Here is a 17,215-nt window from a genome sequence, read left to right on the forward strand (position 1 = left end):
TTAAATATATATAATTAATATATAAAAACTTGAGCAGAGGGGCACCTGGGTGGCTCAGTGTGTTAAGCCTCTGCCTTCAGCTCAGGTCATGGTCTCAGGGTCCTGGGATCGATCCCCGCACTGGGCTCTCTGCTCACTCAGCAGGGAGCCTGCTTCCCTTCCTCTCTCTCTGCCTACTTTTGATCTCTGACTGTCAAATAAATAAATAAAATCTTTAAAAAAAATAAAAAATAAAAACTTGAGTAGAATGATTAAAGTATTTTAAGTTACTAGAAATACAACTAAATTTCAGAAGGAAAAATATGTAATGAAAATGGTTGCCTTAAAATTAAAATCAACAGTGCTGTCAGCTTGGAGCAGGGCTCTTAACACTCTAGTAGGCAGAAATTTGTGGTGGGCACTTCAGAAGTATACATGCAGATGGAATGCAATATAGAATTATGTATTAAATCTTTTACAGTAGCAGTACTAATAAGCAGTATGCAATTCCTATATAAACTGCTTTATCTTATTTAACATCTTTAGTGTATCACTTCACTTTGTAAACAAAGACTGTCACATAATAACTCATACCTAAGGCAATGCTTCACAAAAAGAAAGTGCTTAATTAGTATTTATTCAGTGAATAAAATATGGAAACTTATGCTAAATAATTGTGTTTACCTTTTAAAAAGAATTTTAAGGCAAAATTCTTATATAAAATACATTAACATAATTTTACTTAATATTTATATAACAGAAATATTGTGTATTATATATAAGTAAATATATAATGCACTTACCTTCATATTTAATATACACTGATTTAAGTTTTCAGCAGAAAAATTTAGCATATTTTCATTTCTTAGAACAAAATTATGACCATATAATCATGTTGTACTCTTTTTTTATAGGTAATAAGTTTTCCTTCTAAATACATAGAATCTAAACAATCATGAAAACAAAATCTTGCCCTTGAGTTTTATATTTTAATTTTTTGAAATTGCTTTCTCACTCCATAATTCTAAAGACTCACTTTCCATATATTGACACCTTAAGATTTTCAAAAATACCTAAAGACCAAAAGAGTAGTAGCCGTTACTCTTTTAAAGCAAATATGTTGTGCTTTTTTATATTGGGGGTGGAACATTAAAAGGAGGAAGGAAGAAAATTGAGAACTGCACAGCAGCAAATGTCTTGCTGTTCTTAGACAGCTCCTTGGAGGACAAGAGTATGGGAAGACAGGTTTAAAACAATCCCCTACCTCCAAGTTCTTCTTCCCCCAGCCCTTACCGAGTCTCTGCAGTCCACAAAAAAAAAATCCTCTAGGTAAAATTTGATAAAGGAAACTCACGACTGGTATATAAATCCAATTAATGTATAAAAAGTAAAAAAAAAAAATCCAATTAATGTATGTTGATTTGAATTAAATGTCTATAGTATAAGTATATGGAAAGAACCAATGATTAGGTAATACTAAAAAAAAAAAAAATCACAGACTAGTTGAGGAGGCAGATACATGGAAGGTAACATGAAATAGAGACTATCATAAGAATAAAGCAAAATTCTATATGTTATCTGTCATATAAAGAAAGCCAATTAAGAAAAATATTTATAAAATACACTTTAACTCAATACTAGGTACCCTGAAAAGTAGATTAAGTCATTTAGAGTTGAGTCTAATGTGAAGATCCATTCAATAAAATATTTCCCATGAACTACCATTATCACTTCAGAATAACAAAATTATTTCATCTTAATCATAGGCTTTGATATAAGGATGACCTTTGTTTAAAATCCTTCTGCTCTTTACTTGTTCTGTGATGCTAGCAAGTGACTTAATTTCTCCAAATCTTAGTTTCTTTACCTCACACAATTTTGGAAGAATTACATAAATTCATATGTGTAGGAAGTCTAGGTTGGTTACATTTATTAAGCAAGTGTTAGTAAGTGACTTTCTAATAGGCAGTCATATAAAATTCTTCAAATAAGAAACATTTAAGAAACTCTTTGAAAATTGAGAAACCCTTCAAAATGCAAGTAACTCATGGTACGCACTATAATTTATCTTAAAGTGGGATACACATTAATAAAAAATTAAAGTAACTCAAACAATGTAATTTTTAGTTTGCATAATTTACTCATGGAGAGTCAATAATAATACCTCCTTATGATTAAGCAGTGCATTATAAGTTATCATTATGCAATGCATACCACTGGTCATTCCATTTATTTATTTTTTATTTTTTACCTTGTGTTTTTATTAACATATAATGTATTCTTTGTTTCAGGGGTACAGGTCTGTGATTCATCAGCCTTACACAATTTACAGAGCTCATCATAGCACATACCCTCCCCAATGTCCAACACCCAGCTGGTCACTCCATTTAGATCAGAGATTCTCAAATCTGGCTATACATTTGGAAGCTTTTGTTATATGCAATTACTTAGTCTTAACACAAGATATCATGATTTCATTGGTTCTGAGGTGTTATTCTTTTTTTTTTTTTTTTTTTTTTTTTAAGTTTTCCAAGTAATTCTAATGTATACTTGGGCTGGAGAACGATTCATTTAGATTCTCAAAAAAGCCATACTTCTTCAAGTCTTTTTTTTACTTTGACTCTGTTCTTAAATTCTTCACAGCAAAATAAGAGTTAATAGACAAGGGCACTGTAACATTTTTTTAGAAAGAAAGGCAGCATATCATACAAGGATTCTAGTGCTACTCTGCCCAAATGTGAATTCTAACTCTATCACTAACTAGCAGTGTGATATTGGGGGAATGATTTAAACTATATGAATTTCAATTTGATTGTCTGTAAATGGGCATTATAATATTGGTAGTAGGTACAGATGTTAGTGTCCAATGAGCAAATGCATGGTTAGCACTTAAAACAACAATAGCAAACAGCAGGAGCTGTACAAGTATTATCTAATGATTAGAAGGCCTAAAGATAATTTTTGTAATCAACAGACAGGATACTGTGTTCAAACATAATATATTTTCTCTACTTAGATTGGTTCTAGAATAAAAGGCACTGGTCATTTAATTACTAGAATTCTACTGGACATATGAATGTAGACTATGTAATAATACAAAATCAATAGCAAGAAAATAAAGAGAAGGAAAAAATTCTCTGATTAGTGGTTCTGGTATTTGTATAAATAAAATTCCTCAAACTATTTTGTATTTCATATAATTTGTTAAAAACCGCAAAGGAATTCTCTAACATAAATAAATAAATATTTTTAAAAATTCTTTAAGAAAAAGGTGGGGCACCTGGATAACTCAGTCAGTTGACAGGTCTGACTCTTTGTTTTGGCTCAGGTCATGATCTCATGGGTAGTGAGATTGAGCCCGGAGTTGGGACACTGATCTTAAACAAAAGTAATGGTGAAGTATATCTTAACCAAACATACTGCTCCCCTTACTACTAAATCATTCTACCTGGGGAAAAAAATGACACGACTGTGTTGCCAAATAAATACTAAGCAGATATATATGTAAATATAAAATCAGAGAAATCTAGTTTTTTGATGTGCAAATTCTATTCCTGGTAGCTAATGAAGTATGGAAATAAGAGCAGAATTTAATTTAAACTTGTATATTTTAAGACTATATAAGAGCTCTTTCTCTAATGATAAAATTCTTCTATAAATAATTTTTCACTCACCCGTTTGGATCGCATTTCACTGGTCAAAGGACTAGATTCTTCAGAGGTATTTTTATTCCCTGCTTTAAGTACATCGGGAGAAGGAACTATGAGTTTCATGTAAGTTTCCTTTTTGGCTTGATTTACCAAAGATAAAGGTTTCACATTGGACACCAATCCCGTAGACTGTATTACACTTGTGTGTTTGTTCACAGATTCCTCCTTTGCCTGAGAGCTTTGGAAAATAAATGGAAGCTGCTGTGACAAAACCTGAGGCTGCTTCTGCTGGGATTGGAATGATGAGTGAGTCTGGGAATCAGACACAAGAGGTAATGGCTGGTGTATTCTTTTTTCCTGGGCTTTTTCAGTTGCTTTCTGTCCATCTGCTTTTGGGTCTGAAATACCATGTAATAGCACCTGTAAATAAAAATAAAAAGGCAACTTCTCAATATCTATTAAAACAAAGAATATCAAACAGTAAGACTTGGGAGAAAATAGGGTACTCTAAAAAGTGCTAATGATTTATAATAGTTATATAAAGCTCACTAAAAAGTATACCAAATGTCCCTTTAAAAACGCTTCTCCATCTCCTTTCTTGTGCAAATATTAAGAACTAAGGACATGATTACCTTTAAACTTTATAGACTTTGAGAGTCAAGATAAACCAGTTAATTCCTGAATAGGAAGACTATGTGATACTTCCAATAAATTATTTATACCTGGTTGTTACTTTTATGTTGTGCTTCACTCTCTGAATCAGAATCATCATCTTCACTTTCTTCAATACTTTGATCTTCTTCATCTTCCTCTAGATCATCTGAATCACTACTACTAATGCCTTCACTTGATGTGTCTGATGACGTGCCCGAATCACTATCACTGTTGCTAGAACTTTCCATAGTTTTCTTCCTTGGTTTCTGGATAAAGACAAGTTTATAGCAAGAATTTATTTTCGGAAAAATTCAAAGTTCAGTAAGAACTTCAAGTTCAAGCAAGTTTTAATTTTCAAGTGATATTTCCATCTCAAAATGTCATTTTAGAAAGAAGAGAAAAGTCACACGTTGTACGGGTAATTATTCAACAAACAGATCCAGTTAACTTATATGATAGGAATTCTCCAATAAAAAGTACAGGCTCTGTTATGTACAGAACATTAGAAACATTGATATAGTATATATGTAGATCTATTCATGTGACTTCCATGCTTCAAAATGTATGGCAGACTAAAAAGAACAATTTACGAAATGATAATTCCAGTTATGATAAAGGTTATAGACACTGAAGTTCTATATTTAAGTTTAGTCTTCTTTTTTATGTGGATAGTGAGTCAATAACCAAATATTTACACATAACATACCAAACACACCTTCTAGGTGCTGGACAACAATGATATCTAAGACAGAGTCCTTGCCTTCAAGAAACTTATATTCTAGTGCAGATGGTGGTAGAGTAGACAAATGACTAATATGAAAGCAAACAATTTCATATGTAATAAGTACTAGAAAGAAGATAAAAGTAGCAAAGGACTTAAGGGCTGCTTTAGCAATGAATTTAATTTTTTTATATTTTACTTCAGGAAAGATAGAAAATATGATAAAGAGAGATATTAATTTCTGCAATATTTAAGGCTCTACAGGAAAAAGAAAATCCAAAACTGGTAGAAAGTGACATTGGGTCACATTAAAAACAAACAAACAACAAAAAAAAACTTCTGTGTTTAAATAACAGACAGTAGTAGGGGTGGCTGTGTGGTTCAGTCAGTCAAGCCTCCAAATCTTGATTTTGGGTCAGGTCATGATCTCAGGGTCATGAGATCAAACCCTGAGTGCAGCTCCTCACTTAGTGGAAAGTCTGAGATTCTTTCTCTCCCTCTGCCTCCTCCCCCTCTCTTTTTTAACTACATAAATAAATCATTTAAAAAATTAGACCATGGTAGTGGATTAAAAGGAGGAAAAATCATTAGATGAATTATGACTAAATAAATATATAACAATGTTAAAGTTAAAACTCTGCCAACAGGAAGACTAAAAAGGAGAAATACTGACACGATGGAGCAATAAGATTGAGTATAATCCAAAGTTACATAGGAACATTTCAATAGGATTCACTGACAGATAAAATAAAGAACAAAATAGAGAAAAAGCAGCAACAAATTACAAAAGCAATGAGTTACAAAAGTTATGGTCTTAACAGAAAAACAGCCTGTCATGACTAATGAGTTGGGGATGAAAGACGTTAATACACTTCTACAAAAAGAAGCCAATTTGAAGTGATAGTTATTGATTTCAAATTAGGACTCTTTCCTTTGTGTTTTCTTTTTTTTTTTTTTTTAAAGATTTTATTTATTTATTTGACAGAGAGAAATCACAAGTAGATGGAGAGGCAGGCAGAGAGAGAGAGAGAGAGGGAAGCAGGCTCCCTGCTGAGCAGAGAGCCCGATGCGGGACTCGATCCCAGGACACTGAGATCATGACCTGAGCCGAAGGCAGCGGCCCAACCCACTGAGCCACCCAGGCGCCCTCCTTTGTGTTTTCTGAAGTTTGGTTTAAATGAAATGAAATGCATGAGTGAAGAGAATCAGTCCTGTTATATTCTCCATGCAATGGTAACCCGTGATAACTGTTCCAAACTAGTGACCATAATGTTTCCTCCAGAGACACACCCTTCAATAATCCAGATTAATAGTAACCATCATTCCTGGAACTATGTATCTTTCCTTCACAGTAAAGCAGAGTGATGAGAAACTGACCTGGAATAGTGTGGGTATCACAGGATGAAAAAGACCAAAGTAGAGATTAAAGAGAAACAATAGTAACAATATACTATTACTATAAAAACAAAATACTAACAATATAATAACTTAAATTAAGCCTACCATTTATTTGGCAGAGAAAAATCTCCTTCATTGTACCAAAATCTGTTGTGGGTTTCTAAGCATGTATAGCAAGATTATGAAAATCATGAAGAGTCTAAATAGAAGTTACCACTTTGGGTTTTAATAGAGGTTAATAGAGGAGTGGAACTTTTTCAAAGTTGAACAGTTGCCCCCCCCCACCCCCCAATAGGCTGTGTGTGTATTTTTGTCTGTGATGTACTTTAATTTAAATATCTACCTTTATTGTAAATATGCATGCATTGTATATGAGGGAATTCGCCTTCATCATTGATTTTCGATGCACACTACTAAGACAGCAACCTCCAGGAGGAATTATCAAAATTAAATGAAGAACATTTTTTCAAACTACTCATAAAAAGGGTTACCTAAGCAATCAATGTTTTAATTTAAAAAGATTTTAAGGGGCACCTGAGTGGCTCAATTGGTTAAGCATCTACTTGTGATTTCGGCTCAGGGGGTAATCTCATGGGTCATAGGAATGAGCCCCAAGTCAGGCTCCATGCTCAGTGGTGAGTCTGCTTGAGATTCTCTCTCCCCTTCTCCCTCTGCTCTTCCTTCCACTTGCATGCTCTGTCTCTCTTTAATACAAATAAATCTTTTAAAAAATAAATTAATAAAAATAAAAATGAAAAGCTTTAAAACTGAAAAATATTGGCTAAAAAAAAAGTATGATTTTTCCCCTTAGTTCCAATGTCCCTCATCTCCATTTTACTTGACAACCTACTATCACAAATTCATGCCTGATAATGTATTATTCAAAGGTGTTCTTTTTCTGAAAATTAAGGTTCTAAAATCTCTTACTTTGATAACCAGTCTTTTTCTAGTGTCATTTCAACAAACATGTCTATAGACAAAATCATGGTATCTGAGAATCCACCTTTTACATCATTAAAGAGGTGCCTATGTACATTTTTAGTCCCTGCTACATGAAATTTTTTTTCTTTAACAGCATTGATTTTATTTAGAAATGTCAGTGTAGACTTCTTATCAGAACTAAGGACAGGATCTATTTCATATGCATGCCTCTGAAATCTTGCTCAATGCCTAATACACTGTGAAGGCAGTGGGGATTTCAGATCTTACTAGATTTTAGCACTATTTCTAAGAGGTACATCCATCCCCAAACAGCAGAATACACATTCTTTCAAGTACACATGGAATGTTCTCCAGAACAGATAACATGTTAGGCCACAGAATAAGTCTCAATAAATTCAGGAAAACTGAAATTATATCACGTATCTTTTCTAGCCACAACAGTAGGAAATTAGAAATCAAACACAAGAAAAAAATGGGAAAACACACAGTTACATGGAGGCTAAATAACACACTAGTAAACAATGAATGGATCAACCAAGAAATAACAAAGGAAATAAAAAAAAATGGAGATAAATGAAAAGACAACAATCCCAAATCTTTAAGATGCAGCAAAATCTGTTCAAGAGGAAAGTTTGTAGCAATACAGGTATACCTAAAGAAAGAAGAAAAATCTCATATAAACAACCAAAACTTACACCAAAAGAAACTAGAATAAGAACCAACAAAGCTCGAAGTCAGTAAAAGAATGAAAATAATAATGATAAGAGCATAAATAAATGAAATAGCAACTTAAAGATTATTAGATCAGATCAATGAAACCAGGAGCTGGTTCTTTGAAAAGATAAATAAAACTGATAAAACTTTAAGCCAGACTCATCAAGGAAATAAGAGAGGACTCAATTAAATAAAATCAGAAATAAAGGATGATAAATAACAACACCACAGAAATACAAAGATTATAAAAGAATACTATGAAAAATTATATACCAACAAACTGGACAACCTAGAAGAAATGGATAAATTCCCTGATACATATAATCTTACAAAATTGAATCAGGAAGAAATAGAAAATGTGAAGAGACCGAACTAATAGTAATAAAATTGAGTCGATAATCAAAAACTCGAATGGAGTTTCCTCAAAAAGTCGAAAATAGAGCTACCCTATGACCCAGCAATTGCACTACTGGGTATTTACCCTAAAGATACAAATGTGGTGATCTGAAGGGGTACGTGCACCCAACTGTATACAGCAGCAATGTCCACAATACCCAAACTATGGAAAGAGCCTAGATGTCCATCAAAAGATGAATGGATAAAGAAGTTGTGGTATATATACACAATGGAATACTATGCAGCCGTCAAAAACCCCCCCAAATCTTGCAATTTGCAACAATGTGGATGGAACTAGAGGGTATTATGCTAAGCAAAATAAGTCAATCAGAGAAAGACAATTATCATATGATCTCACTGATATGAGGAATGTGAGAAACAAGGTAGAGGATCATACGGAAAGTTGGGGAAAAAGTGAAACAAGATGGGACCAGGTAGGGAGACAAACCATAAGAGACTGAGGGTTGTTGGAGGGGAGGGGGGGTCAGGAGGATGGGGTTACTGGGTGATGGACAATGGGGAGGGTATGTGCCATGGTGAGTGCTGTGAATTGTGTTAAGACTGATGATTCACAGACCTGTACCCCTGAAGCAAATTATATGTTAATAAAAAAAAAAATCTCCCAACAAACAAAAGTCCAAGACATGATGGCTTCACAGGTGAATTCTACCGAACATTTAAGAAGAATTAATACCTATTTTTCATGCAACATTACATCAAAAACTAATGATACACTGTATGATGACTAACATAAAATAATAAAAAATAATAAAAATAAAGAGAGAAAAAAAGAAAGAAGAGTTAATACGTGTTCTTTCAGGGCGCCTGGGTGGGTCAGTGGGTTAAAGCCTCTGCCTTTGGCTTGGGTCATGGTCCTGGGGTCCTGGGATCAAGCCCCCCATCAGGCTCTCTGCTCAGTGGGGAGCCTGCTTCTCTCTCTCTCTGCCTCTCTCTCTGCCTGCCTCTCTGCCTACTTGTGATCTCTCTCTCTGTCAAATAAATAAATCTAAACAAACTAAAAAAGTTCATTTTAAAAAAGTAAAAAATAAGTGTTCTTTCAAATTCTTCCAATTATTAGAAGAGGAAGTAAAGCTTTGAAATTCATTGTGTGAGACCATTACCCTGCTACCAAAGCCAGGTAAAGACACTACAAAACACACACACACACACACACACACTACAGGTCAATATCTCTGATGAACATATATGCAAAAATCAACAAAATATTAGCAAACTGAATTTAAAAAGTCACTCACCACAATCAATTGGGATTTATTCCAGAAACAAGGGTAATACAATGTTCACAAAGCAATCAATGTGCTACATCACATTGATAACGGAAAGGATAAAAACCATATGGCTATCTCAAAAGATTTATAAAATTCATACAACATCCATTCATGATAAAAACCTTCAACAAAATAGGCTTACAGGGACCATATTACAAGGTAATAAATACCATATATAAAAAATCCACAGCTAGTATCATACTCAATGGTGAAAAAATAAGAGCTTTTCCTCTAAGAGTGGGAATAAGATAAGGCTGTCCACGCTCATCACTTTTATTTAACATTGTATTGGAAGTCCTAGCCATAGCAATCACATAAGAAAAAAATACATAAGAGGCACCCAAATTGATAAGGAAGAAGTAAAAGTGCCACTATTTGCAGATGACATGATATTATACATAGAAAATCCTAAACACTTCACCACAAAACTACTAGAACTAATTAAGGAATTCAGTAAAGTTGCAAGATACAAAACTTATCTACAGAAAACTGCTGTACTTCTACACACTAATAGTGAAGTAGCAGGAAGAGAAATTAAGAAAAAATCCCCTTTTATGATTGCACCAAAAATAATAAAATACCCAGGAATAAACTAAGGAGGTAAAAGACCTGTACTCTGAAAACTACAAAACACTGATGAAAGAAATTGAAGATGACACAAACAAATGGAAAGATATTCCATGCTCATGTACTGAAAGAACCAATACTGTTAAAATGTCCATACTACCCAAGCTATCTATAGATTTAATGCAATCTCTATCAAAATACCAACAATATTTTTCACAGAACCAGAACAAATAATACTAAAATTTGTATGGAACCACAAGACTTTGAATAGCCAAACCATTCTTGAAAAAGAAGAACACAACTAGAGGTATCACAATTTCAGATCTCAAGTTCTACTACAAAGCTGTAATAATCAAAACAGTGTGGTACTGCCACAGAAATAGACACACAGGGGCACCTGGGTGGCTCAGTGGGTTAAGCCTCTGCCTTCAGCTCAGGTCATGATCTCAGGGTCCTGGGATCAAGCCCCACATCGGGCTCTCTGCTTGGCAGGGAGCCTGCTTCCTCCCCTCTCCGCCTGCCTCTCTGCCTACTTGTGACCTCTGTCTTCAAATAAATAAATAAAATCTTTAAAAAAAAAAAAAAAAGAAATAGACACACAGATTCAATAGAAAAGAATAGAAAGATCAGAGGGGTGCCTGGGTGGCTCAGTGGGTTGGGCCTCTGCCTTCAGGGTTGGATTGTCATCTCAGGGTCCTGCGATCGAGTTCCGCATCAGGCTCTCTGCTCTGTGGGGAGCCTGCTTCTTCCACTCTCTCTCTCTCTGCCTGCCTCCCTGCCTACTTGTGATCTCTCTCTGTCAAGTAAATAAATAAAATCTTTTAAAAAAAGAAGAAGAATAGAAAGATCAGAAATACTCAGACTTTTTGGGTCAAATGATCTAAAACAAAGGAGGCAAGTAAAGGCAATGGGGAAGAGACAGGCCCCTTGATATTATAACTGAGATGGTGAAGAAAATGATGTTCGCGGACTCTGCTCCCCCAGAAAACCAGGCCTTCAATGTGGTTTTTACAGAATTTAGAGATGAGAAGATGCTGCCCTAGTTATTATCTTTGTTCCCAAAATGTTTGCAGCTGGTACCAGGAGTTTTAAATCAAAATAAACGAAGACTCCTATCTCAAGAAGAAATTACAAATGAGAGCAAACCAAATTCGTAAATATGAGTGCACTTATGAGAAAGTATGGATATAATATATCAGTTCATGTAGCTGGAGGTATCTTAGCTTACCCGCTCATATGCATGAAACCCAGACTCTGTGGAGGCCTTCATTTAATAAAATGAAAATGTCACAGCTTCTCTGGCATGATATGGAAGAAGAAATCTAAAGGCTCAGAATGACCAGAATATTGGAGTGAATTTATCATCTGCAATTTGCATATCCACCCTACTCCTGATAATACCTTTTCAATGGCAGACAAATCTGGTCAGAAGGCAGAAAGCACATCAGCTATTTTAACCGGGAGATTTTATGATGTAGAATTATTAACTAATAGCAGAATACGAATACTACTAGAAGAGATAAAGAGACCTCTAAAGAATACTGAAATAGCAGATGTAGGGAACAGCCACTTCCTGGAGGGCAGAGGTAGAGTAGTAAAATAAAGGTAAACTTGGAAGAGGGCCTCTATCTTCCAACCTCATTCACCCAAGGCTGAACTTCAGACTTTGGAGATGATGTGGCTGTTGCCCACTGGATGGCAGAAAAGCTCACTGAGGTGTTACAGGTCAAGGCTGGCAAATAAAAAACATGCCTGCTGGAGTGCCAGGAAAAGTTTCTGGAAACCTCCTCACGGGGGTGCCACTAAAATTAGCTAGAAAGCCACCCACTGGCATCCTGGCAAAACTTACTACTAAGATGCTTGCTGGGATGCCCATGAGACCCACCAGACGGTGTGTACTACTAGGTCTCCTAAACCGAGACCACAGAGAAGCTGCCAGCTGGGCTGAAAGCTACTCACTGGCAGCCACAGCATGAGAGCAAGAAGAAAACATTGGAACCAGAAACAGCCTTTCTTTTTCCACGGTTTCTCCAACACCCTCTGCTGACAAGCTCTAACTGCTCTAACTGGTCAAGCAGAGGAAGATGAGAGGTATAAACTGATAACCTGCACAGTTGGAGATATAATAAATAAAACGGGCCAAGAGGTGACAACTCTTGAAAATGAATAATGGGTACACAAGATTATCATACTATTCTGTCTATTCTATAGATATCAAATTTCCCATAATAAAATGTTTTCTCATTTTTGTTTTCCTAAAAACATGGGCTCTGGGGTCAACCCACTTGGACTTCAAATCCTGTCCACTTACTGGCCAACTATTTTGAGGCTCAGTTTCTCCATTTATAATAATAATACCTAGCTAATTAAGGGTTATAGAGAGGATTAAAATAGATACTATATGCAAATCAATTAGAGTAGAGCTGTTTTATGTTAAGTTCTCCACAAATCTTAGCTATTATTACTATTTTTATTATTTATACTGGTGCTAGCAGATGTAATTTTTAAGAGTGCTAATATTAGTACCAAACCATAAAAATAAGCATTTGTAAAATAGGAGTGGTAATTCGTAAGAAATTGTTCCATAGATTCAGGTAGTTTGAAGCTTGGAATGCTTACATAAAGATCTGTTACATATTTGTTCTGGAAGGAATAACTTACCTTATCTTTTATTTTGTCAGCTCTAGCATCCAAAGGCTGGTTTTTGCTTTGTTCCTGATTACATTTTCGATTTCCTCCACCTGAGCTCAGACTTTTAGTTTGTCCCACAGAACTTGAAGCAGTAGTGGATAATACAGGTGTGTTGATACCAGATACAGATGATGTACTGTTTCCATTTATTGACCCATTTACACCTTGAAAATAAAAACAAACATGTTTATCCAAGAGAATATTACTCAGTCATAAAGAAGGTATGACGTAATGATATATGCTATATATAATATGAATGACTCTAAAACATCACGCTAAGAAAGTCAGTCATCATGAAAGAAGTCAGACACAAAAAGTCATGTATTGTATGAAATATTCACAATAAATCCACAGAGACAATGCATAAGCTAGTGATGGCCAGAGACTGAGAGAGGGAAGAATGGAGAGAAATTGCTTAAGGGGTATGGAGTTTCATTTTGGCATGATGAAATGTTTTGTAAGTATACAGAGGTGGAAGTTGTTCAAGACTGAATGCATTAAATGCCACCGAATTGTTCACTTTAAAATGGTAATTTTATATTTATCTGAATTTCACTTCCATTAAAATAATGTTTAGAAGTATAATTAAATGCAAACATTTCCCTTTTCAGAGCAAACTCACCAAAAGCTCTTACCCAAGTGAGAAATGATAATGATAATAATAAACCATCCAAAATGCTATTATGATTTGCAAATGCTATTCTAACAGGTTATAAACTGCAGAAATATTAATGATCACTTAAAAGAAAAAAGGAGTACCTGGATATTAGTTTTGATGAATTTAGTGCTTAATTACAGAAGTAAATCTTATGCTGGATTATACACAGGAGGTAATGAGATACAGAGAAAAAAGCAATGGAGTTGGGAGTTAGAAGGCCAGGTTCAAATCTTGCCATGCCACACTGACATGCAAGCTGTCCTCAAATCACTTATTTACTCTTGGATGTGAAATGAAGATACTTCCAATCTCTCAGAGTTATTGTTAAGGAATAAGCAAGCCATCGTGAAAAAGTGTCTAGTATACTGTTATATAAAGTTATTAAACCTAAACTCTACTGAAAATAGGTATTGGAATGGAGGATTTGTAAAACATCACTTAAGTTAACAAGGAATACCTTTTTCAGGACCATTTCTATTACTTTTTCCTGAAGTTCTTGAATGGAATGAAGAAGAATCATGATTCTGGGCTGGAGGAGCAAACAGTGGTGGAATTCCCAGTAATGGTGGAAAGAAGGTTGCCCCTGTACGACTATGAACATCTGCTGTTCGCCACCATTCTGCACCTCAAAACCAAACATCAAACAAACAAGCAAAAAATACTTGAATTAACTTTCTAGTTAATGTAACAATGCTTTTCATATTTTAATCCTGGAAAAAAATACCAAGTTTCATTTTGGAACAGAACAGCTGAATTATACACAGTTCTGATCATCTAACTGTAAGACAGCTTATTAGATATTACATACTCATCACTCCTCTCATTAAGAAAGTATCCAAGGATCTTCACTTGGCAGCTTCCTTGAACTCAAGTTTATGAAGAATAAAGGTAGTCTATGGTTTTAAAAATAAAATGGAAAACTTGGAAAAGTAAACAACTGTGTGACTTCTTGATAACTTATACCATAATTTTTCTAAATTAGAGAATTTAGAAAAATTTCATAATTTTTCTAAATTAGTAAAGAAATAATATTTAAGAATATACTAATGTATTTTAAAACCTTAGAATTTATGGTTGTACCATTTACAACCTATGTTAAGAATTTCCTCAAATTATATACAATTTAAATCTGAGTCTGAAAAATCATAAATAATAATACCAAGACTGCTACTGTAAACCAGTACACCTCAAGTTCATTTATGAAAGAAGATATTCTATACTTAATTAAAAACATAAAGATAGCAAAAGCAGTGGTTTTTTTCTGTCTCAGGTATTCAAAGATTTCCAAAATAAGTCATATTAAAACATAAAAGTTCTACAAAACTCTTCCCCATAAAAGTTAATATGGAAAGCTTGGAGTTTGTTTATATTCTCTTTCATAAATTATAGCTAACAATGATTGTTTTATCAATGTAAAGTGAATCAATGGAAAAAAATCATCAAATGCAATTTAGATGTTCAAACAGTGGCTCTTTGTTAAAACTATTAGAAAAGGAGAGAAGCCAAATTTTTTAGAATACATTTATCAAAAAGGGTGAAGATTAAGAAGATATTTGAAAATAATCCAAAAGAACGTCTTGTATTGCCCCATTTAAAATCTTAGAAGTAATCTTTTCTACTTGGCTAACCTGCCAGATTACCAAATCATTTATGACCTTTCAGGCTAATCTTCCAAGAGATGTGCTATATTTTTCATTGGTTGTAACCAACAAGAGGAAATTAGAGAAAAGAAACTGAAAATATAGTATGGGAAAAATTTAATTTTGTCAGTTTATTGTATGATCTTTAAATCTTTTCTAGGAATATCCTTTCATTAAAAACAGAATGTAAAGATATGCACCTTCATTATCTAATGGCAAAATCTGTTTTCTTCAAAAAGTGAAATGTTCATGGTGGCTGCTATTCTAAAAGGTCTAAAAACAGTGTAAGCAGAAAACTGCAAAAGCTATTCTTCTGCACTGCAGGAAGGCACTGCTAGTGAAATGACACCAATGCATATTTAGCAGTGCCTGAATGATGGGAACTGAACCAAGAATAACTATACAAAAGCATTAATCATTTATCCCTGTTTAGATGAAATAAGTGTATTTAGGTGGGAAGGAAAACTGTGTATTTTGGACTTTTATCAGCTCAGTTGGAATCTATTCTTATTTATAGGTTTGAAATCTAGGTTCCAAATTGCTAATAAAAAGGGACTGAGGTTTCCTAAAGATATTTACATTATTTAATACAGAGTCTATAATTAAAGCATTACAGCTGAATGTATAGACTTCATAAACAGCCTACAAGTTGGTAAGGCAATCTAAGTATAGTAAGATTCAAATATTTTAGATATAAAATATGCTCAGAAATAATGCTCAGAAAAAAGCATAACCATAACACTATACTTTAGAACATCACTATAAATAAGTACACATGATGGGGATTAGAAAATAAAAAGTTGGAAAATGTGTATGTTATAAACAAGCTGACACCACAGGTTAAAGAAAAAAAAAAGGTTAATAAAATCAATAAAATAAAAATATGAAAGTGGTAGAGCTTCTGACTACAAACTTTACAAATGTCTAATATTTCATAAGAAATAATATAATTTTTATTAAATGAAAAGCTTATTTATCTTCCAAGTTTAAGAAAATGAAAACAAACTTAGTCACTCACAAAATAGTTTGTTCATAAAAGAAAATATATAAAATAAGGATTACATAAACCAGCATATGATGAGTTTCTAAAGCTATTCAAAGAAGGTAACAGCATATTGGCAACATTAATTATATTCAACTGAAAGAGTCTAAAATTTCAGATGATATTGGGCCTAGAAGATATAGCAGAATTTTTAAATCTTTCCCACTTGATGGAGCCAGATGCTTCACAGAAATTCAAGGTAATATAATATAAAAATATAATGACCAAAAGTTATAAATATTTTAAAAGAAATTACTGTGAAATACTATGTCAATATAAAATGGAAATAATATTAGACTAATATCCATTAAATAATTTTGCATCTGTTGATTTTATTATCTGAAATGCAGAAAGTACATAAAATTATAAAGTAAGTTATTCTTTATTTAAAATTTCTAGTAATTTCTTTCTTGCGTGTCTTCTTTTAACTTTTAGGTGATTTCAAAAATTTGGCATTTAGATTACCTGTCTGAATAAAGGCAACTACAGAGAATTTAAATTTAAATTATTATGCCCAATCTACAACTTAAACAAATGAGTCTTCGAGGTCTAGGCATAGTGTCTATTTGGTGAAAACAGTATGCTTACATAGACATACTTTCACCATTAAAGACTGTCTTGTCATTGTTTATCCATCTCCTAAAAACTGTAAATAACACATACTATGTCAGTGTATTCCTCAATGCACAGAACCCAGCAGATGCTCAAAGAACGTTGTACAATAAATGAATGAGTGAATAATTTAGATAGGCTCAAAAGCAATGGTATAATAAGCTATGACAAAATGATTTTAAAAAAATTTTAAGACACCCAGTAACTATATTTCTACTCTCTATTTTTATTTTTAATCAGAAATCTTATATTTCAGCAAATA

At 33.6% G+C, this 17,215-nt stretch overlaps 1 protein-coding gene and 1 long non-coding RNA gene across 19 annotated transcripts in view; one reads left to right on the forward strand and one right to left on the reverse strand.

The window, feature by feature from the left end:
- LOC122902525 overlaps nt 1-3,893 on the forward strand; it is a 93,682-nt gene extending 89,789 nt beyond the window's left edge. The window contains exon 3 of the long non-coding RNA XR_006383818.1: nt 3,848-3,893. This is a non-coding gene — a long non-coding RNA (uncharacterized LOC122902525). The remainder of the gene's footprint in view (nt 1-3,847) is intronic.
- The window catches only part of BAZ2B (bromodomain adjacent to zinc finger domain 2B), a 315,898-nt gene that overhangs the window by 101,352 nt on the left and 197,331 nt on the right, over nt 1-17,215 (reverse strand). For 15 of the 18 annotated variants that reach the window (XM_044242152.1, XM_044242151.1, XM_044242157.1 and 12 more), the window contains 4 exons: nt 14,117-14,284; nt 12,972-13,165; nt 4,352-4,549; nt 3,654-4,049 (listed from right to left, as the gene is read on the reverse strand). In XM_044242152.1, coding sequence (XP_044098087.1) covers nt 3,654-4,049; nt 4,352-4,549; nt 12,972-13,165; nt 14,117-14,284 — 956 coding nt within the window. The remainder of the gene's footprint in view (nt 1-3,653; nt 4,050-4,351; nt 4,550-12,971; nt 13,166-14,116; nt 14,285-17,215) is intronic. The other 3 variants (XM_044242153.1, XM_044242156.1, XM_044242143.1) reach the window with 1 other exon arrangement.

Source organism: Neovison vison, chromosome 3 (assembly GCF_020171115.1).
Source record: "Neovison vison isolate M4711 chromosome 3, ASM_NN_V1, whole genome shotgun sequence".
NCBI classification, from domain to species: domain Eukaryota; kingdom Metazoa; phylum Chordata; class Mammalia; order Carnivora; family Mustelidae; genus Neogale; species Neogale vison.